The 23,369-nt window shown below is 44.8% G+C and overlaps 1 protein-coding gene across 3 annotated transcripts in view; it reads right to left on the minus strand.

Moving 5' to 3' along the window:
• The window catches only part of FGL1 (fibrinogen like 1), a 44,660-nt gene that overhangs the window by 17,415 nt on the left and 3,876 nt on the right, over positions 1-23,369 (minus strand). For 2 of the 3 annotated variants that reach the window (XM_048508836.1, XM_048508835.1), the window contains 2 exons: positions 23,264-23,337; positions 5,011-5,194 (listed from right to left, as the gene is read on the minus strand). In XM_048508836.1, the coding sequence (XP_048364793.1) occupies positions 5,011-5,194; positions 23,264-23,311 (232 nt within the window). In that variant the 5' untranslated portion in view covers positions 23,312-23,337. Of the gene's footprint in view, positions 1-385; positions 409-5,010; positions 5,195-23,263; positions 23,338-23,369 lie in introns of all 3 variants that reach the window. The other variant, XM_048508834.1, reaches the window with a different exon arrangement.

Here is a 23,369-nt window from a genome sequence, read left to right on the forward strand (position 1 = left end):
AAAGTTCCACCATGCATTTCTTTAGCAAAATCCTAAATGACGCATGTACAATCAAGCTAAATGTAATACACCCAACATATATTGCTTGGCCATTGTTTGGTTTAGGCAATTCCAGGCAAACACTGTCAACTGATGGTTAACTCAGCCCCTTGTGGGATTTCATATATCATTAGACTGGTGGATCTCAGTTTAAGAGATATTAATCACCACAGGGTATTTGTAACCATAGAATCAAATGTGTATAGAAGTTTAAGCAAGGCAGTGCCCTAGTACTAAAAGCATGTTCCGCAAATCACGTGACTTTTGCCCTTATTTCCTAGGACTGTGGCTTTTTGAGCCTTGTGGAAAAGGTCCCTTGCGGTAAGTTTGTACTGTTTCTACTTACATTGACACTCAAGATGGTCCATGCTTTCAGAAGCAAGTCATAGAAAAAAGTTAAAGAAACCATGAGTCACAAACTTATTCTTGGTCACACACATTTTCTCCTAAACTCCTAAAATTTTCTCCTAAACACGGTGGAACAGCATATTTTCTATATCTACCAAAAAACCTCTTCGATTTCTGCTAGCTGCTGCTAAACTTTGGGTAGCCCAGCACCATAAATCCTGCATTTCTTTGCTCAGTCGCATGGTTTCATTAGAGCTGTTAGTTAGTGAGGGTAGCACTCCACTTCCAGATGTTGGGATTACTTGACGTCAGCCCCTTCCAGCATGGCCAAGGGAAGGCTGGAAGGGGCTGATGGGAATTGTAGTCCACAACATCTGGAGTGCCAAAGGTTCGCCACCACGGTGCTAGGCTATGGCCATTATGTGTGAATGCAGGAACTTAAAAATGGTGGTCAGGAGTTTGAAAATGTAAAATACCTTTTTGGAAGTATGAAAGGCCTTTATTGCTTATAGTGATAAAAATGAATATACTATGCCAAAGGCAGATTGATACAAAATATTTATTTGCTGCAACAATGGCCTTATTAAAATATTAATGTTCAACACGGTGCAACCAACTGTATATTAACTTAATTGACATTGACCCTGTGGGTGAGCAAAGGCTTATTTAGGTGAACATAGACTCTTTGCTTAGCTTCACTGCCTCTTTTCAAATGAAGAAAAGAAAACCCAAGATAGCATCTCACCTTTCCCTGGAGTGGGAGAAAACACAAAACAGAAATTTATGGGAGAAAGTGCCCTGTAACACTAGAATAGCTGGCTCACACTAATAGGCAGTAGATTCTCAGCAGAAAAAGAAGAGCACTGCAAACATTTATGGAATTCACTGCCACAAATTGTGGTGATGGTAACTAGCTTAGATCCTTTTAAAAAGAGAGTAGACAAAATTATAGAAGATAGGCCCACAATTGAAGGGATAACAATCTTCCTGGGACCATCGGGTATGCCAATGAAAGACAAACTGAATGGACCCTGGGTCTGATCCAATACGGATCTTCCAGTTTTCATATGTTGAGCAACAGAGGATTGACATCATATTTCCTCATCCGTCATGGCTGACCTCTTTTGGGGAATGAATGCTGGTCCTTAGAGTGACCCAGTAAAGCAATCTAGCTCCCTTGATACGTCAAAAAATAATATAGCCCTCATATGGGATTAAAATGTGCATCGGGGAATGTGTAATTTCGTCATGCATGCATAACGACAATAAAGTTTACCTTATCTTAAATTTTGCTTCAGTTCCTGAAAAATGCTGTGTCCATTAAATTTTACAGACATCAGTTTGAAACCAATGCATCTTGACTGGAAGCTAATAGCTCTCTTTGCCAAACAAGTTAGATTTAAGCTAACCTAAGTAGATAAACTCACTGACAAAGTGAATGGGCTGAACAAGCGGCACAGGTTAGATTTGGCTTTTCTGTGAATTTTATCCGGGTATGTTAATCAAAAAGCAGCTTATTAAAAGATGAGGTCGATATCTGGGCGTAGCTTGTCCTTTAGGTAACTGCACATCATAGAATCGGAGAGTCGGAAGGAACCTCTGGGGTCATCCAATCCCTTGCACAAAGCAGGGAATTCACATCAGTACCTGTTACTTGAGATGCTGCAAGTGGACGTGCCAGTAATTGAAACTGGAGCCACATGTGAGGCATGCAGTGTACCACTGACCTGTGCTTCTGATATGCAGTGTCTTGTGCTGACATTGCTCTGCTTCCTCTACATAGGGCAACTATGCAGTCCAATAAAATCTGTGCTAAGCTTTGTTAAACTTTTCTATTGAGGGCAAACTAGACGTTACACAAAGAGTAAAACTGCATCTGAAAATGGAAGCTCTGTGCCTCTTCCACAACATCTACCAGAACCTGCAGATTGGCTACACACCAGCAGAAGCCAAAATAATTAAAATTGAGGTAACAAAACAAAGAACATTGTACATCAGAATTCTACAGAGGAGGAGCTAGACATGCAGCTTCCAATTAAAGGCAGCTATGTGTTTAACACAATGTCAAGTTTTGCCCTATGAAATAGATGCTAAGCTGCAGTGACACCTGGCTCCCATGAGGTTCCGGTAGTTAGGAATTCAATTTCTCAGAAAATAGTACAGTCTAAAAATACCCCTACAGATTTCCAGTCTTGCCACTTTTATTATCTACCCAGTGTCTACCCAGCCTCTCTGCTTACCAGGGAAAAAGTGGATCTCTCACTAATCCAAAATGGCATTGGAATCTCTGGGGTCTGTATTATCTTTCTGGTCACCCAGAGATAAAGTGTTATTAATGGTTTCTTTCAAATTAAATATTCATTGGTTTTGAAATGAGTTTCTTCAGTTACACATATATTCCTATTGAATCCATCTCTGTGCAAGCCCCTGGAAAACCTAAGATAGGTGCTTAAGATTTTATTAATAAATAAAAAATTTATAAACTGTTGGAACTTGTAATTTCTTAATTTTCCATAGGGTTATATATATTTTACCTTACAATGATACTTCTTCCACTGCAGCTAAGGGTCTGAAGGAGGCCAAGCCTTTACTTTGTGAATATAGACTTATTAAAAATATACTTACACAAAAACCTTTTTTATTTGCAATTTCTTATGTCAGACATATTATTCACATTTCTAAAAATTAACCCACCTCTTTTCCCTGTCCACCATTGCTGGCTCACCATCTTTAAAATGTAAGGTCTATTTCTTAGGGCAGGTGTGACAGAACCACCTCAGATGACAGTATTAAAAGCTACTAGTTATTAAAAGTAAGAATAGGTCCAGATGAGGGCAACAAAAATGATAAAAGGTCTGGAGTCCATGCCCTACAAAGAGAGGCTTAGGAAGCTGGGGATGTTTAGTCTGGAGAAGTGTAGGTTAAGGGGAATACTTGATAGCTATGTTTAAACATTTCCATGGGATGCCATGTTGATGAGGGAGCAAGCTTTGTTTTCTTGCTGCTCAGGAGATTCAAGGCGCTCATTCCAAGACATTGCAGAATAATGCACTTTCAAACTAAGCTTTTAGTGCTGCCTTGAAGTTAAAGCGGAATAGCAAAATCCACTTGCAAACAGTTGTGAAAGTGGTTTGAAAACGCATTATTTTGCTTGTGCGGAAGGGGCCTTAGACATGGAGTAGTGGATTCAAGGTGCAGGAAAAGAGATTCCACCTAAACATTAGGAAAAACTTCCTGACCATCAGGGCTGTTTGACAGTGGAATTCACTGCCTCGGAAAGTTGTGGAGTCTTCCTTTGGACGCTTTAAACAGAGGCTGGATGAACATATGTTGGGAGTAAAAGTTTGATTGTGCGTTCCTTGCATTGCAGGTTGGACTCTGATCGGCCCTTTGTGGTCTCCTTCCAACCCTCTGTGATTCCTATGATTCTGGGTGTCAGGTAAATAGAGTACTTTCCAAGCCAATAACAGATACTGAAGACAAGCAACAAGGGATGCCCTGAATGCTCAAAGTATAGTCTTCCCAGAGAAATCTGGTTGGGCATCGTTGGATATATAGGGTTGGATCCTATGTCTCCCTTCCACTGATCCTAGACTTTATTTTATTACTCCTGTTCTTCAAAAAAAAAAATCCAGGTAGATCTGAGGTATTGTATATTGCCATTCTCCTCTTGGACCATGTGCCTTTGGATCAAGGATGTGCTAAAAGCCAAAGCTTAAATTCCAGCCCAGTGCTTAGCTGGAAGCCTCCTCGTCCCTCCAAGCACAACAGCAAAGAGAGACCTGAGGGAGGAGTGCTTTCTCTGTCCCTGTCACAGTCTGCCCTCAGCTCCAGGCCAAGGGGAGGGAAGAAGAGCTCCAAGCATTCTGAAGCTTCTACAAGCCTCTGTAGTCGAGCCCATGACTTGCATTATCTCCTAAGTTCGAGCTAAGTGCTCTCACCTATGTCTGGACAACCACTGGGATCGAATGATTTTGCAGGCCTCAGCTTCTACTTCCTGTGTAACGGGTCAAATTTCCCTTGACTCCAGTTGGGAAATCACTTCTTTTCTAGGGAACCATTTAACCTAGCTCACATTCCCAGTAAAGTGCAGGAATCTCTGGTGCCAGGAGAGTCCCCCATTCAGCCAAGCAATCACAGCTGAGTGTTTCCTCGGCACAATGCACAGCTGGCTAATTAAAAAAACGCTTCACCTTCATCCCTCCTCCACCCTGGCAGCAAAGTTTTTTTTATAAATCTGTGTGGTTGTGACGGGATATGGCCAGAGTAAAAACAGTAGCCAATTGGAACGGATGTGTGAAGTAAGAGGCACAGGATGATTCCTCACCTCTGAGAGTTGATCAAGCTGGTTGCAGTGGGGAACAACAAATGGCTTTTACCTAGGGCATAGTACCTCCTCAGGGAACTGGGTCGAACCATTTGCATTTGTGTCGTGCGGAATTGCTCCCTAGTCTGTTTTCCATTAAATGTAATATTCATGCCTGAAGTAGTCCCACAAGAGACAGCACTGTAGACACAATGATGAATAGTAGTCACCTTCCATCCTATAATGTTTTTTCATTGGTATAAGAAAAGTGAAAGGGCAGAGAGATCTCAGTTCTTAACAACAATCTCAGTTCTAACCTTTCATTCTCTTTTCCTTTCTCCCAGGACTGAGATTGTTTCTTAATGCGGCTTGTACTCTGTGTTCCATGTCCTTCTTCATTAACAGCTCCACAATTTTTGCCTGTTGCTCCTTCACGCTGTGTTCCAGAAGTCTCACTTGGGCCTGGAGCCGCAGCTGCTCTTGGAAACAACTTTCTAGGGTCTGTCAAAACATTTATTAGGGTAATAAACATACAACTGCCATGAATATTAGTAAGCAGCTACATCTTGTGCAACTCCATCACCCATTACTAGAAAAATGTTTCACACACAGTTCCAAGAATAATTTTGTAAGCAAGGAATACATTACAAGCAGTCTATTAATAAGTATTAAAAGATGCTTATCAATTAATTTTAAAAACTTGGCAGTCTGCCGTTTCCATTCACTGTGATGCCTGAGGCCTGCCCCTCTCTTCCTCCCTTGGTAGCTGGAACAGCTAATCCTACTCGTCTTCACATTCACAGAACCATCTTTAAACCATCTTTAAAAAAAAAAAAAGATTTACCACCTAAATGATTAGGTAAAGAACTTCCTGGACTGTAAATAGGGTCATTGTTGGACAGTGGAATTCACTGCCTCGGAAAGTTGTGGAGTCTCCTTCTTTGGAGGTTTTTAAACAGAGGCTGCATGACCATCTGTCAAAGTGTTTTGACTATATGTTTCGGCATGGCAGGGGCTTGGACTTGATGGCCCTTGTGGTCTCTTCCAACTCTATGATTCTATGATTCCTTGATCCTAGTGTGACACCTTAGCCACAAAGTTGCATACCATTCCAGAAGTGCAGAATTGCTTTCCTTGAAGTGTCTTGGATATGGAGTTTGCTTTCCTGAGCCTCATATTTCTTGCTCAACCAGGAGGGAGGCTTCCTTTTGGAGCAAGAACACACACACACACACACACACACACACACACACACACACACACACACACACACACACACACTTTTTTTAAAAAAGTTGTTTCCTGTAGTATTATCTTTGTAATTTGGTATCATCTGCAAATTTGATTAACATGCTCTCTGTTCTGTCACCCAAGATATTGAATAGCACTGGGCCTAGGACAGAACCCTGAGGCACCCCACTAGTCACTTCTCTCCAAGATGAAGATGAGCCATTTATGAACACCCTTTGGGTTCAGTTTGTCAACAGTTACAAATCCAATCTAGCCAGTAGCATTTTCAGGTAGTCCATACATTTTAACTAGCTTACTGGTAAAGGCATCATCATGAGGGACTCCTTGTCGTGCTGGGCCTGCACTGAAATCAAGGTGTGCTACATCCACAGCATTCCCTTCATCTACAAGCTTGTCACTCTATCCAAAAAAGAGATCAGATTAGTCTGGCATGACTTGTTTTTGAGAAATCCATATTGACTTTTAGTGATTACGACATTTTTTTCTAAGTGCTTACAGGAAACCCAAGAAAGAAAGAAAGAAAGAAAGAAAGAAAGAAAGAAAGAAAGAAAGAAAGAAAGAAAGAAAGAAAGAAAGAAAGAAAGAAAGAAAGAAAGAAAGAAAGAAAGAAAGAAAGAAAGAAAGAAAGAAAGAAAGAAAGAAAGAGCAGTGCCTAAAACCATCTAATTCTTATTATCCCAATGAAGGGATCAATAAGCTACACACACTCTAATAGTCTATGCAGATGCAAACATTTTCCCTTTGTAATGATTCATCTTGGATTATTGATTTAAACAAGTAAATATTATCTATTGTTCTGCTGGTTCTGTACAGTTCTTCCCTTTTCATAGATGTGATAGCACCAAGAATGATACCTATGCAGTTCTGGATTAAGAGTTCTTGGCTCCAGCAGAGGAGTTCCCTGTGACTCACTCCCCCGGCTTTAATTATGTCTTGGCTCAACTTAAAAGTAATCCTTATTACCACAGCCTGGAAACATATACACAACTTGGGGGTCATAGTTCCATACTGTAATTTGTGGTAAAACAGGAGACTTGCAAAGAACAAGACTTCTCTTTTCACTCATAGATGCTACTCAGTTTTGTTGACGAACAGCAGGAAATGGATTTGTGTGCTTGACAGACACTGAAACCGTTGCAAAATAAATAAATAAATAATGGGCTACTATTTTTAACCCGACCATCAACTGCTTGCAGTATTCATCTCTCGATTACTTGCATAAGCACGTGTTGCTTGTGGCATGTTGATTCTGGAGCAGTCTTGATTGCCAAAATGCCCGCATTTCAAATGAGTCATGTTGCATCCTCAGATGTGTTTGCTCTACTCATTTAATTTCCAGCCGTGAGTGCTAAAACCAGCACCCACGGCAATAGAGAACAGCCTGGAAAACATGCGGTGGGATTAGGCAGAGTGTCAGGAAACTATTCCAGAGGGACAGGCTGGGTGCCAGTCCAAAGCAGCTTTGGTAATGATGTAAAAATTCAGCCAGAAAGCAACTTTCCTGCCTGCTGGCTCTGATGTTACAGTATAATGAACGAGGCTCCGTTGAGCAGGCATAGGAGGAGTACCCCTCCGTGATTCATATGTTAAAGTGAAATGGTTGAAGAACTGCTACTGATTAATCCCTCTTTTTCAGTATTTTTTTTACCAATGCATTGATAAGCAAATGGTACAAAGCAAAAGGTAAAGATAGTCCCCTGTGCAAGCACTGGTTCATTACTGACCCATGAGGTGATGTCCCATCCAGTGCTGGGATCCAAAAATTTTAGTAACAGGTTCCCATGGTGGTGGGATTCAAACAGTGGCGTAGTGCCAATGGGGCGTGGCCGGGCATTCCTGGGCATGGGCATTCTGGCGTGGGCTGTGACGGAGACTCCATGGGGTCCTTGGGAGGAAACGAATGCACGCAGGCGAGGCTGCCACGCACACCGGGTGCACCTCCTCTGTTAGACTGGGAACTCATCAGGCCTGGGACCATCTCCCATCTGCTCTACCAGCATGGCCACCAAGCTGACAGAGGCTGGGATGGGAATTGTAGTTCCTGGAACATCTGGAGAGCCGCGAGTTCCTACCCCTTCGTGCTGTGACGTGCCCAAGTTCTGCCACTGTTGGAGAGCCGATGGCAAGGGAGGCATAAACCCAAGGGGTAAAAAAATCACATGGCAAAATCACCAATTAGTAACCCTCGGCACACACAAATAATTAGTAACCTACTCTCGGGAACCTGTGAGAACCTGCTGGATCCCACCTCTGGTCCTAGGGGTCATGCATAATGCTTGGACTCAGCACCTACTGTTTACAGGTGGTTTGCCATTGCCTTCCCTGCGGCACTCCATGACATTACCTCGCAATTTCAGCAAAGTTGGGTCTGCATTTACCTATTACCAGCTACCCATGGAAGGCTGAGCCAACCTTGAACTGGCTACCTGAAACCAACTTCCATTGGGACTGAACTCAGGTCATGAACTGAGGTTTGACTGCAGTACTACAGCATACCACTCTGTGCGCCTCAGGGCTCCTCTAAACAAATGCACAGAAATAAAATGTAAATAAATTGCTTGGTCCAAAATCAGCATGCAAAGTTTCTTTTAAAAGATACTCGAACAGAGATAACCATTTCTTGTAGTGTAGTGCACTGCCGGAATTCCAGCAGCGCCAGGTAGAACGCTGGGACGCCAACGGACTCAAGTGGCCTTGCCTACGTCGACGCGACTCTACACTCATCATCCCCCCCCCATGAGTCAATGGTCATGGAACTTGTCTGGGTCAATCAATCGGGCGCAGGGACAGTTTGTCTTTGCCTCTAGGTGAGGATTATTCATGACGCGACTCTTCCTCCTCAAGCATCGTGATGCCGTAGATGAGACTATACATCATATGATGATCTCCTAATTTCCCCGCCTCCTATCTTCCTTGAACTCCCCAGTCCTCCTCCTCCTACACGCTTCAATAGAATAACAATACAAGCTGCCAGGAACCGGGTAGATCGGAGATTCGCTAGGAACACGGACTCTCCTCGGGTCTCCCACTGCTGGCGACATGCATTCCGTGATGCTATCTCCTCGCCTTCGCCTTGCTCTTGACGCTTGACCAAGGCGGGGCTTCATCATGCAAGTTGGTGCCAAACCTCGGGAATCCTCAACCTCTCCACCCTGCTCAACAAAGCTTCGGGGAAGGTCATGATACCGGGGAAGTCCGCTGGATCGGGCGCGATCCAGTGGACTACCACTGCTTTCGTAGATCATTGTCCTCTGATCGGCGCGATTCAGAGACATGGCCCTGAGGACACTTCTCGGCCCATTTGAACACCACTCAGGATGGGAGCTTGTAAAAGCAGGGCTTATGGCATGCTACCGCTAATTTAACTGGAAAGCTGCTAACGGTAAAATGCAGGGTCCCCAAGAAGAGAAAGGAGCTGCGCAAATTGGTTGAGGAGATTGGGCTCAGTGTCCGCAGCGGTACCTGCAGAGGGGGGGGACATTGAATCTTTAAGGATCGGGGAAACATCGGGCGTGACTCTTTCGATACATGAGTCCTCGCTACGGACATGTCGCCAAGTACTGCCACGCAGATACAATGTTTTGTCACGCTTATCAGCCTGCAGACCTATGGCTCCCCTTTATGCTGTAGGTCACTCTCCTTTCGATCTTTCTACCTTCAATCTTAACCTCGGACTTCTATCATCCACTAAATGGACGCATTTCACTCCTCTCTTGCCCCCCCCTCGGCCCTTCAATCTAATCTTAAACTTCTCCTCATGCCTCGGCTCTCCTCCCCTTGCTCCTCACTTCTTGATAGTCTTGCTCAAGCTACTACAGACTCCTCGGCTAGCTTTGGCACCTAATGGCTGGTCTCAGAACTCCTGGTAGCAACGTGATAGCTACTTCATTCAGGTAGAAGAAAGAAACCCTGGACGGAAGAGGAGATGCCGAGATTCTTGCATTGTCAGCTCCCTGGCCCATCTTACAGAGAGATACCGTGGGTGGGGAGGATGGCATAGTCTCGGCGGTTGTCGAAAACGCACTGAGCTGGCCATAATATCCTCAACCGAAGCTCAAGAAGCTGCAAGGGATCGGGAGTCACTCAGCTCCATGTGTGAGAAGCATGCCTCTGAGGCAGTCATGCTGGTGAGTCACCTAATGGTCCCGACGATTGGAAGACCACCTTCCGTGATGCTCCTCCTGGAGCCCGCAAGTATCACCAGGGATCTGGAAAAGCTGAAGTTCTGGCCAGCATGTTTTAGCAGTGAAAGCGCCTCCCGGGCAAGGCCACAGCCTCAGCTTTTCAGCTTCATGCTTTACAAGCCAACCCTCTAATGGGACTAGATTGTTCCTGCCTGAGGCCACCTTACTGTCACGCCTCTGAGTGCCTATAAGACATTTATCAAAGTCCCCAATGCCTAGCCAGCCAACCCAGAGTTTTCTCCACCAGCACCATCCGCAAACCCCAAGAGCCCCACATGCCGAAGCTTCTGTGAACAGGCTCCAGGAGGTCTCCCTGCTAAGAGGCAGTGGTTGACAACGAGGGAGGCCTCCAGGGCTTAACTCCTTAAGCGCTTTGCTGCTGAGATCGCCTCTCCGGCTGAGTGCTCTTGTGTGCAGTTTATCACAGGCCTAGGGAAGGGAACTCCCGAAAGCTGGGCCGACATGCCTTCAAAGCTTGCCAGGATATCGGGTCTTTTTCGCCCATCAAGCCAGCCTTCTAGTCGGGCCAGCCTCTCCGGGCTACCATGGGCGAGGCAAGCCCCGAGACGAAAGTGTTTCAATTCCTTAAGGCAAGTGCTTTCAGGACATTTCCGAGGAATTGTAGGCTGCCCGGCTGGGGGCTTTCAACTCCTTGACGGAGGAGGGTCTCTCCCCAGAGGGCTTAAGCACTCCCAGGAAAGTCTAGGGCCGGGCGCTTCCCACGCCCTCGCTGGGGAGGCCCGCCATGCCTGGTATCTCCCCCAGCCCGGAACCAAGAGATCCGCACCCTCAAACCTCTTCCCCCCGCTGGAGCTCCTCCATGAGGATCTTCGCTGCTCCAGCTCTCGTAGTATAGTGATCCCATCCCCACGGAGCACCATTAGGCTGGTCTTGCCTACAAAGCTTCCCAGCCATGAATCAGGGGTTGTTCATCATCCCAGGGTCAATCGGTACCCCATGCACCAGGGAGCCATCCACATCCAAGTATGGACAAACATCCCGTGAGAAACTGCACAAGTTCACCTGAACCCCCTGCCTCCTATGTGCGCGTGCGCGTTCTACCAATTTCTGAGTCTAATCTAAGTTCAGCTAATCTAAATCTCGCTGCTCGCCTCCCCCCCACGGGCTTCATACTTCCTGCTCTATAGCTAGCCCCCTTCTACTTCCAAAGTCACCATGCTCTCCGCTTAAGTGCTCTCCTGTGAGAATGGCACTTATTTCAAAAATCTCTGCAGAGTCCGGCCAGTCATCATGAATTGGTAAATAGAAAGAAATGCTGGACCTTGAAGAGGACTGGCCGCTTTGAACCCTCCTCAGAATGCCCTATAGCCAATCCACAGGACAATGAGGCATGGAAAAGGGAAGATGTGCTCACACAATGGCTCTTAAGCCAAAGTCCTTCATGAAGAAGAAGCCCCCTTGGCCCCTCTCCAGCTGTAAGGTTCAAACCAAATCTCTATAGCCTCTGCGCCTGTGCAAAGCCCTAAGCCAAAGCTCCCAAGTGTGGTGCAAAATCAGTCAGTACCCTCAGAGGAGAGCAAGATCCTCAAATCAGAGTTGTAACCCTCCTTGTTACTTTATACATGTGCTCTGTATGCTCTATGTATGTTCTGTGTCTCTGCCCCCTTTCAAGAGAGACCCCTCAAAGTTTTCCCCTCATAGGGGATTTTTCCATTGCTTCCAAGCTATGCTCTGGTGCTTCAATTAAAGTTTTTCTCCTTTCTTGATTATGTGTGCCAATGTCTTTGAAAGGCTTCACTTCATTAACAGCATCTCGCACTTTAAACGTGGGACACAGCTCGTACAAGTGGCATCCCTTAGGATACCGATGGGACTCTGCTTCAAGCCGCCTTCCATCTTTAGGGGTTTAAACCTTCAAAACTTTTCTTCAAACCTCTCCTTTGAGAACCTTTTCCTTCGGCCCATCTGAGCTCTTCACACTGCCACATTGGCGCATGCATGCTAAGTTTTACGACATGACAGCTGCAAAATCATTTTCATGCTCCCACATTCTCTGCATGAGCGCCCTGGCTAGCCAGTCACAGTGCCAAGGGGGGGTCTCTCAGCCATTAACCTATCTTATTTGCACACAGCCTCCGGCCAGAAGGTAGGGAACGAAGCCTCAAACCGGCCAAAGTCCCCTCACGGGAGGGGAAGGTAAAGCTTCGACTTCCAAACCCTTCTCCCCGCCTTCCTTTCTGCACACACCCTCCTTTCTAATGGGCTGACGCACTCCCACCCCTAGATCTAGGGATCTGATAAAGGGTTTTTTGCAAACTCTCCCTCTCAATTTGCTCCTGTGATCAAACCTCAAGCCCAGGAACTGTTTTCTTTGCATCTTCTCTATATCTTTCCTATAGACGCTTATATTAATGCATATGACTATAATTCGTAGGAATTGGTTCAAGTTGCTTTGCAAAAAACCCACACCTTGTGATCGATCAGGTGATTGGGAATACCGTTTTTACAAAACAAAACATCCCACCTGGATATGACCTCTCCTCTTCTCCTAAGCCTTCGGCAATTCTCCCCTTGCCTTGTTCTCTCTTAACGCTTCTTTGAATAAGTTGCGGGGCGGATCGTTGTTGGAATGGGCCAACTGCTTCTCAACGAAAAGCTTTTGGCCAAAACAAATCCAAAAAAAAAGGGGAGTAGTTTCCCTATTGACCCAATCAAGGTCCTGCATCCTCTTCTCTAGCAGACCTTCATATCCAAAGTACTCTTCTGCCTATTCTCTATCAAAAAATTGTCTCACTTCCCACTCAGGGCTCTCGAGCCTTCCATTGTCATCTTCCTCCATAAGGATTAACTCAGCCAGCACGAAAAACCCCTAGGGGGAAAAGCGTTGCTTGTCTTTACCTTCTCTCCCATACAGGGAGTCCAGCTCGCCATGCCAGACCAGCCCCATCCCCGGAGATGGAGCTGGGCCTCCCTGGAGTGATCCGACCCCGTCAGCCTGTCGAGAGGGGCCCCTCATTGCCCCCAGCCTGGGCCAGATGGGATGGGACTCTCTGGAGCCTGCACACCCATTCTTCCACACAGTGATCACAGAGTTCCCCTCATGGGGCCAAGCCACTCTGGGGAACGGGCAGCTCCGGGCACAGCTGTGGCTCAGGAGGTTGATGCCGCGTGTTGCTGCTGCCCTCATCTACACATCATCGCTTATTCTCTCTCCCTCTCTGGTGAGTCACTCTGGCTGAGGCTTGAGTTGCAGCCAGGGATTGATTCCTGATAGATTAACCCTTGGAACTCACTCCTCGCGCTGTTCTCAGCCGCTTGCCATAATATTGTTGGAACACTTTCTCTCACACAACCTTTGCTGCTCGCGAGAATCACTGAACCTGCAATGCTAAAGACTATCAGTAGCTCTCCCTACGCTCTTTTGAGAAATCCATGGACTCTAACGCCAATCGCTTCTTGTAGCTTTGGTAGTCAAACAGCAAGAGCCATATGGCATTGGATTAAATTATGCAACCATGGGTTGCCTCCTCTCTCCTTCCAAGTATTAATCATCCAGCCTATGTAATGCTTTCTTAGCCATGTTTCTTATTGTTTGAATTCTATTGCATGCCCCACTCTCGAAGTTATGTTATTTGCTATTGCTGCATTTCCTACTTCGTCTGTCTGCTTCGGGACTCTCATGCTACCCCAAGCTCCACCCCAGGAGCCCGGCACCGGGCCGCCGCTCCGGCTCTGCCTTTCGATCCCTTCTCCTTGTCGGGAACGACGCGGTCGCCTCTCTCCAAGGCGGAGCCTGTCTCCCTTGCAACTTCCCTTGTGGGAGCCCCCGGACTTTGTTTCCTGTAACACCAAGATCTATTGGCCGGGCTGGCCTGTGGCCCCTTGCGAAGCTTCCATCAATTCTAACCGTCCATTGCTCCTGGACGCTCTGGCCTCCCGAGCAGCAGGAACTTCAGCCAAGCGCAATTCCTAGACAATCGTGGCCGGGCTATTGATTACTTTTTATGTTGTTGTTACAATTCACCAAGGTTGTGAGAATGTGGCCATAATATGTTGTTTTAATCTTTTCTGATAATTCCCAGTTGATCCGGGATTCATGAAAGTGCGTGAGCTGCAAGAGGTTGTATCTAATCTGAAGTATGATGTTTTGCCCTCCCATTGGTGGTCAGCCCTCTGGAGCTGGCTGCCGGGAGGGATGGGTTGAGTGCTATTGTACAGCTCTGGCATTGGTTTAGTTGTGTGCCCTCGTTATCGGATCTTTGTTTCTGCTTCCAATGCGTGTCTAATATTGCTCTATGTAACGTGTGTGGCAGAAACCCTCAAATTTCCTTTACCCCGCAAACTGTTCTAATGTTACATAAGCTAGCTTGGTCAGTTTGGATCTCAAACGGGCATGGAGGGAGACAAGCTGCCCCTTTAAATCGCTTCTTAAAGTATTTCGGCCCCCCCTTTTTTTCTAAAATGTAAAAAAGGAGGAGATGTAGTAGTGCACTGCCGACTCTACAGCAGCGCCATAGTAGGAACGTTGGGACGCTTTAACGGACTCCAAGCGGCCTTTGCCGGGTCGTGACAAGACTCACTCCCCACTCCTCATCCCCCCCCATGAGTCACGGGTCATGAACTGTTCTGGCTCAATCACCGGGCTTAGGGACAATGGTCTTGCCCCCAGGTGAGGATTAGGCTCTGTGACGCAAGCACGCTTCCCTTCTCCTCAAGATCGTAGCCAGATTACGATGTGAGATCATACATCACATGATGATCTCCTCACTCTCCCGGGCCTCCCTGCTCTCCTCCTCCCGAACTCCCCCCCAGTCCCTCCCCTCCTACACGCCTCTGGCCAATAGAATAACAATAAAAGGTGCCAGGAACCGGCAGACGGGAGATTCGCTAGGAACACGGACCTCCGGTCTCCCGCTGCTGGCGATCTCCCACCAGATGTTATCTCCGCGTCTCGTCTCGTTCTTACGCTGACCGCGTGGGTCGACTACAAGCCTTAATATACATTTCCCCCTTGTCAAGTCACAGCAAGTATATGATAACCCCATGGGGGTTTTGAGACAAGAAAGACTTAGAGATTGTTTCCTGTTGCCCACCTCTGATTCACAAACCTGGACTTTCTTGATGGTCTCCCATCCAACTCTGCTTCACTTCCAAGATCTGAAAAGATGGAGCTGTCCTTCCTAAAATACTTATTTCTAACAAAATAGCAAAGGCTGGTGTGGTGCAATGTCATGATTACAACATTTGACTAGAACAAGGACGATCCAGGTTCAAATTCCCACTAGGTGACTGCAGGTAAGTCACTCTCTTTCATCAAATTAACTTGCAGGGTTATAGTGCCATTAGCTCCTTTGCAAGAGATAATATATAAAAGTTATCACTTATCATTAAAAGGAAATATATTTGCTTTTTTTCCATGCTTATTTCCATAACACCCCAAACCAAACCAAAAGCAGCTACCCCAGTCAAATATATTCTTATCTCTTAGCTCCAACAAGCAAAATGGCTTTCAACGATTAAAATGGTTCTTGCTAACAAAATTGACCAACGTTTACACTGAGAAATCTATTTAAACCAGTTCCCAGTTGAAGCTCTATTATGATAAAACAGACAATAAGAAATGTATCATCAGCATGTTATAGACACCGACCAAATAAGGAAGGAAATAAACCAGTGTGCTCAGTTGTGTGGATTTAGGATCCAGGGAGAGAATGAAACCTTACATTAGCTTGAATAGCTTCAAAACAGAGCTGGGAATGATGATTCAGAACCACTTCTTAGGAGACTTTTTTGTATTTGGGCACAGATAGCTAAACAAAAGAATATATAAGCTAATGACATAATTGAGGAAGGGATTACACACATGTAAATTAAATAGTGTCTTTCCTTTTGAAAATATGTGCAGTTGGTGACAAGGAAAAGTTTTGTGCCTGTGCGCCCATATTTTAAAGGAGAAAATGGTCACTGATGTCAGCATGCTGATGTAAAAATGGGGTATAAATCAAATGAATAAACAATGCAAGTTGGCGTTCTTCGGAATTGATGTGTCTATATGCTGTATGGATATCTCGCCTTGAGCACAAATATTTCACTAGAAATCTCTGCAGAAAATGTGGGGGGTGGGAATAGTGGCTGCAAGAGGCTGAGAGCAAAAAAAATGGTGATGTAGGCAGGACCTTTGAAAACACACACTTTCCCATTCAGAAAGCATGATAATGGAATTGAGCAGAGCTCTTCCAAAAGAGATTGCAACAAAGCAGGTTTGGCATAGAGCATGCCAAGGAGGGGGAATGCACATCTGGAACGATAATTACAGCATGACCTCATGTGTATCATCTCCCACCCCCAAAAGTGCTCCAGTCTGGATGCCAAAGCAGAGAAAATTATATGCAGAAACAGCCTGACAAAGAGTTTGGCCTCCGGACATGAGTCTGGACCCTCCTTTTGCTTGTTTCTTGGGTCTGCTGCCTGAGGAAACACCCGATGCCTGTCTGGGCTCTTTGCGACCCTGATTCAATCAAAACTCCCAGTTTCTGAAGCCCATGTCCAGCTCCTGTCTATCCTCCTTTGTTCTCTGTGTAATAATTTAGTTCACCCGCCTTTCAAATCCATTTGTTAATTCCAAGCCACACACAATGCCAAGTGGCAGCCCTACAGATGTGGCATGGCTTCCGAATCCTCTTCTAATTGATTTTTCCAGGCACAGCTTTGATGCCAGATGTGAGTCTGCACCCTGCTCACTTAAGCTCACTTAAAATATATTGCAAGACAGGAACAAGAAAAGCATAAGGCAGATGTGCTTCAAACCGGATCAAGAACCATCAGCAAGGAACAGATGAACTCCCCAGTGAGCTTCAAATGTGAAACAATGGCAGTTAATCTGACCATACAGAAATACATCAAGTAACAGGATAACATCATTGAGAAAGCCATAAACAGAACAATGGAGGACAGATTGAATTATGCAAGGGACATAGGATAATCCCTGACAAGCAGAATAGTTCTCCTAGGTCAATCTAATTACATCAGTTCAGCTAATTTTTTAAAAATAAAACTAGTACAGTTGGATTAAAAAGCAACATGCTGGTCTACAGGGTCCCCTCAACCAAATCCCATTTTCAAAGTAGTGCAGAGGTAGTGCTACCAGGTGGCTGGGGGGTGCACGTTGTACCGGGCGCATGCCTGGGGGTGGAAAATTGCCCCTCCACGCCCCCATGGCACCTCACTCCCCTGCCTCCCTGCACCCCCCCCCACTCCCACACTTACCTTATTACCTCCCACAGTGCAGCCTGTTCCCTTCAGGCTGAAAATGGCCTGGTGGGAACTACATTTCCCAGGAGACCTTGCGAGTCCCAAGGTCTTATGGGAAGTATAATTCCCACCAGGCTGTTTTCAGCCTGAAGGGAATAGGCCACTTTTCCAGGCTGAACTAAGGTAAGTGGGGGGTAGGGGGCGGGGGGGGGGCAGGACGCTGAGGAAGGGGGGTGGAAAACAAAGAGTGTGGCCCAGGTATGCCTCTGAAATAGTGCAACTGCCCCGTTCCTGACGCCAAATCAGGAGGCAAAAAGGGGGTGTGAAGGTGTGGCATTTGTTGCAACAAGACATGGCAGTGGACAGCTAATTGCAGGAATGGATTGGAACCTGTATTGAAAAGCCACTAAATACCAGTGCCAGAACAACAGGGGAAGGCTTCAGCATAGATGCTCTATTTGTTCGCTGGACTGGATGGACCATTGGTCTGATCCATGTTTTTAAAACAGCATCCCAGCAAAACTACTCACTGACCAAGGTTCTAGGGAAACTGAGAATTTTGATTGGTCTTGCCCCCATACAATAGATTTGATGTAATATACTTTAGTCTGACAGTGAGCTCTCATGAGGGTTTTCCCTTAACCCTTACTCAACAAAATTTAGAAATCCATGCAATAAAACACAAGCTCCCTCTGCTGGCTTTCAAACTGCAAAACACATAAGCACGGAATCGTCTTCCTAATTCTTTCCCATGCCACTTAGCTCTCCACTATTCAAAAATGCTGTTCAAAATGTCTGCATCTCCAGATGTTCAAAATGTCTGCATCTCCAAATCTCAGCCTTGAGCTAATGGCGCAGTCCACAAATTCTCAGGTGTAAGAGCAAGTAGCATGCAACTGTGCATCAGAATTTTTACGCATCTGTACCATAGAACAAATGAATTGTGATAGTTCAGAAAGGCAACAAGGTAGACTAAGTATGGAGGTTGGGATTGAATTCAAAAAGCCAAACAAACCCTACTTAAAATAACAAGAGTTGATGGATTAAACTGCAGGTATAATGTGACTGGTTAGACTATCAGGCTGGGATCAAGAGACCCAATTAATTTCCCATGATTGCCATGGAGCTTGTTGGGCAATCTTGGGCGAGTCACTCTTTCCTAGCCTTGTCCTCCTCACACAGTGGTTGCGAGGATAAAATGAAGCAAGGAGAATGATATAAACTGTCCTGAACTCCTTGGAGAAATGGTGGGATTAAAATGAACTAAACAAATAATAAATAGACAATGAGGAACAAACACGTGGCGCTTAAGATACGGAAGCCCTGCCCAGCCTCAGTGGCCCTATGGATAAAGAGCACCGTGTAATCACCCCCTTTGTAGTGAAGCAAATCTCTTTTGTTCATGAAAGTAATCCTATCAAGTAGTATTAGCAACAGTTTGTACTTTGACATACTAAGGTGCTCTGACTAAACAGTTCTGGAGATGCCGGAAAGTCTTTCACAGCATTTGTGCTTCCCATGGATGTGACATCTCTTCTGGGCAAATTGACCAAAAGTGCTTAAGAGATTGAAAATCTGAGCAACCCTCCCTTGCTTTCTTTCCACCTCCCAACAGGTCATTTAAGGATAACAGCAAGTTTCTCATGGTGTCAATGCCAGAATTGCTCCCTGAAGGGGCAGTCACATGGGCAGTGCTCAAATGGTAACAGAAATCCACACAGCTGTGGTGCATACAGACTTAAAGGTTGTGAATCACTATCCTGTCAGCCCAAGGTTACCCCTATGTAACTCCCCATCACAGATAACCAGAGTTAAAGTCTTATGCTAGAACGCTGCAGAAGTAGGAAAAGGGATTTTCACAGTGCACTTATTTAGAGTGACTGTTTTCCTTTGCCTTTAAGTTATGTGAAGGAAACATAGTGAAAAACAACATAATCATTGAGAAAAAATGCTATTTAGATTGTGGCCATGTCACTAATTAGAAGCAGACCCAGCAGACCCAGCTCTGCATGCTTTGTTGGTTATTATTATAAGCCAGATACTAAACAGCTGCTGTCAAATGCAGAAGGATGGACATGCAATCCCATGTTTAACCTAGCTGCTGTTTTTAATGCATTTAGAAAATAAAAACATAGTTTTGTGTAGCCAATCATAAACTAAACCCCAGCTAATATATTAGGGAAGGTGCATGAAGTTAAAACATAACACAATGAAGGCATTCTAATTCCTCTTCTGTTATTTATACATCAACAAGAAGAGCTTGGGTGGGGGGGACTTCATTTTCCCCTGTTACCCTAAACGCTGGGATCTGCCCCTTTTGAGAGTGAGGATTTAGCAGGGTCAGACCCTACTTTTCAAGAGGCAGGGTAAGCTCAAGATCTTTTCCATCTAGGTCAACGAAAATCAGTTTCCATAAGAAATCCACAGGAGAACAGAGTAAAGTTAACAATTTTATTGAAAGAAAAATAATAAAAATACACAAGCACACAATCAAAGCAGCAGAAAATTCACATAATCTTAAGATGCGTGTAGTGTTGAAGGGATAGTTTTGAAGATAGGTAGAGGGTTTCAGGGATTTTTAGGAGTGATCCTTTACCAGATCCTGAAGAAACTTTGGATCTGGGAAGCAAAGTCAGCAGCCCATGCTGGACTCTCGTAGAAGGCAAAGACAATGCATTGGGAACAGAATCAACAAGACAGAGGGGTGTCTAAGGAAGATTCTGAACACTGGGTGCTGGGGTAACAAGCTAATTATAGGGAGAAATGGATCCTCAGGTTATGTTAAGTGCCCCTGATCTCCCAGGACAAAGGAGACTCTGGCCTTCTTGGGGGGAAGATGTGAGGGGCACTTAACATGAGTACTTGGGTGCTCGAGTTAAGAGCTTGGGTAATTAAAATTACAGGCTGGGCACTCAGCATAATGATCTTGGGAGTTCCTGGGAAACTGTGGGATTGTGGGAAACTGATCTAAACATGGTTTCCAGACAATGCCGAATGCAAATGAAGGTGGTCTTGAGGGGTTAGTCAGAGATTAGAGAAATAAGATTAGTGTTTCTGCCAGGAACTTCTTGAAGTTACATTCACATGTTCTTTGTTTCACAGAAGCATGTGGACCAGAGTTGGAGATGGGAACTAGCTTTCCCAAGCTGGAGTATTGTCTCTTCCTAATCTCTTTAGGAAGGGTGAGGCAAGTTATATGTGCAAAGATGTTGGCGAGGGCAAGCCCAGGCAGGTTTTACTGTCCTCATGGATGACAATGGTCCAGTGCAGAAAATGGGCACCCCATCTTGGTCCTGCACTGATGGACAACCCTACAGGTTTACAGGCTAGGTAGGAGCATATACTGTAAAGGCAGAGCCCACCCCTCCCATAGTTTGCCTAGTAACACCCCTGTATTCTCTTTCCCGCACTACTTTCTCTCTCTCTCTCCTCCTTAGCATCCCCCTCTTTTTCCTCCTTCCCAGTCACTCAACCAATCTCTCATTTATCTGCCTTTCCAGTCTTTAGCTTCATTTTTATTTACTTTATTTACACCCCACCTTTCCGCCCAATGGTTACCCAAAGCAGTGTGCATTCTTTCCTCTTTTCCAATTTAACCCAACAACAACCACAAGAGGTAGATTTACTAAGAAATACTGGCCCATGGCAGAATAGGGAGTTGAACCTGTGTCTTTCAGACCTTAGTTTGACATTTGTGCCACTATGCCACAAGACTCTCTGACTTCCTCCTTGTCGCCTGCCCCAGGCAGCCTATCCTTGGGAGAAATCTGGCCAAGTTGCAGAAGTCATTGTGGTTGCTCCTTCCAGGCCTTGCCAAGTCACACACATTGTATGGCGGCTTCCACTAGGCCCAAGAGAGCCATGTGGCATCAAGTCACAGCTACCATCACACCTAGCTGAGACTGCAAATTGTATGGCAGCAAATTGCTGGGCCTGGCCCCATAGGGTTGCTATCTCCAGATCTCCTGGCTTATGCAGAATTTGTCTCCTGGCAATCCAGCAGTCTGTGACTGAAAGAAAAGAATCTCAGCCAGAAATGATATGACATCACTTCCAGGAAAATCTTAAAGTGATGTCATGCCTCTCTAGGAACAAGCAAAAACTTTATGGTTTTACCAAAGAGTTTTTGATGTTTCCTAGAGATGCCTGACATCACTTCTAGGCTTTCTTCCAAAATGACGTCACACTGTTGCAGCCAGTCACCCCCATATTCCTCCTTGCCAGGTGATTCTTCCCAACAGGGTTGGAGAGAGGGAAACCAGGGTGAACTAGAAGGCCAAAATAACTCTTTCCCCTGGTTTTAATGATATATTTCCAGTCTCTGGATTTAAATATGCACAGATGAAGCTGTGTTGAGAAATAGGTAATATAAATATTCAGCATCACACCAGATGATTCAAACCACTCACTGAGAACTATCAAGAAGGTAACAATCTTTGGGTTGGATTCTGTCAGTTTTTGCACCCAACTGCACTCCTTCCTACAAATAGCTCCTCTCCCAAATGGCTGACTCTGCAGATCTTATGGTTACCAGTACAACAGGGAACCACCTATTCCCTCTTTCACTACTAGAAAATCTAGAAACCCTTTGTCATTTGTAGGGTATTTTGAAACTTCTTATATTTGAGTTGAATTTAGTTTGTTGTCTATAGCTAAGACTTGTCTTAATTTATAGTTACAGGAAAGTACTTAATGATATTTCTAGCAAAGTATAATCTCTAATGGAACAATGTACTATAGTGATTCTGAGGAGGGATTACTTTATGCTACCATGAATGCGACTCTCATTCTTCCTTTTCGGAAGGACCACGGTTCAAGGCACATGCTTTGTGAACAGAAGGTCCCAGATTCAGTCACTGGGACCCCCAGTTAAAAAATCTCATGCAGCAAATGTTGGGAAAGAGCTTTTGTTTCCTGCGACCCTACGCTATTCAGCCCTGGCAACACTGAGATAAATGGATTAGCAGTTTAGTGCAGCAGAAGGCTGCTTCAGATGTTCGTTGTGGGAGGGGGTGGTGATCATCAGATCCTGTCAGAAATAATAGGACACAAGAAGCTAAGATGGGATTTCCATGTCATATAGTGGAAATTACTGACTGAAGCTTAAAATACAAATTACAGTTCCTTAAGAGATCTCAGTGACACACCATTTGTGGCTCTTTAATTATATATATTGCCAAAGTCAAATGAGATCTGGGCCCTGTGGGATTTATCACAACATCTCAGGGCCTGTAAGACGGAACTGTTCCACCAGGCCTTTGGTTCAGGGCAGTAACGGAATCTACCTGGTTAGCCTCCCTTCCTCTCTTCCCCTTTTTTCTTTCTTATTGTTGAGGTCCTAAATCCACCTTTATTTGAGATATACTGAGGTGCCATGGTTTTTTGTAATTGTTAGACTGTTTTGAATTGCTTTGTTGGAAGCCGCCCTGAGCCCAGGAGGGAAAGGGAGGCCTAGAAATCAAATAAATAAATGTAAGAAAATATATATATTCTAACTTTTTAAAATCCCCAATACTGTCAAAACAAATTCTGCTGTATGCAATTCATCACTGATTCAAACCATGTATATTATATACCTTTACATTCCCATTTTCATGTCATTACATTTTCATGGAAAGTGAACCTGTTTACAAGACAGCATAAGAATCTGTGTTACTATGGGGACAAGGTCTTTAGAACAACTATCTGGAATTACAACAAACAGAAAAGAGGTATGACAAACCAATGACTTCAGGCTTGACTGTACCTTTGATAAATTTTACTACATTGACCAGTTTTGGTAAAACCCTACCAAGTTTCTGATCTACTAAACCTCACCTCTGATCTCAAAAGCAATCTAAGTACAATAAACTCATTTAACTATGCTATGCATTGTAAGAGTAAGAATAAATAGTAAACAAACCTTTCAGAAAATAAAACTTACCAAGCCGGCAGCACTTGTCAGAAGATTTAGAAGAATAAAATGGAACATGATCCAATTTTTCGTTCTGATTATCCCTGAAAGAAAAAGTGACAATTCTGGGACATCA

The sequence above is a fragment of the Sphaerodactylus townsendi genome, linkage group LG10, assembly GCF_021028975.2.
Source record: "Sphaerodactylus townsendi isolate TG3544 linkage group LG10, MPM_Stown_v2.3, whole genome shotgun sequence".
NCBI lineage: Eukaryota > Metazoa > Chordata > Lepidosauria > Squamata > Sphaerodactylidae > Sphaerodactylus > Sphaerodactylus townsendi.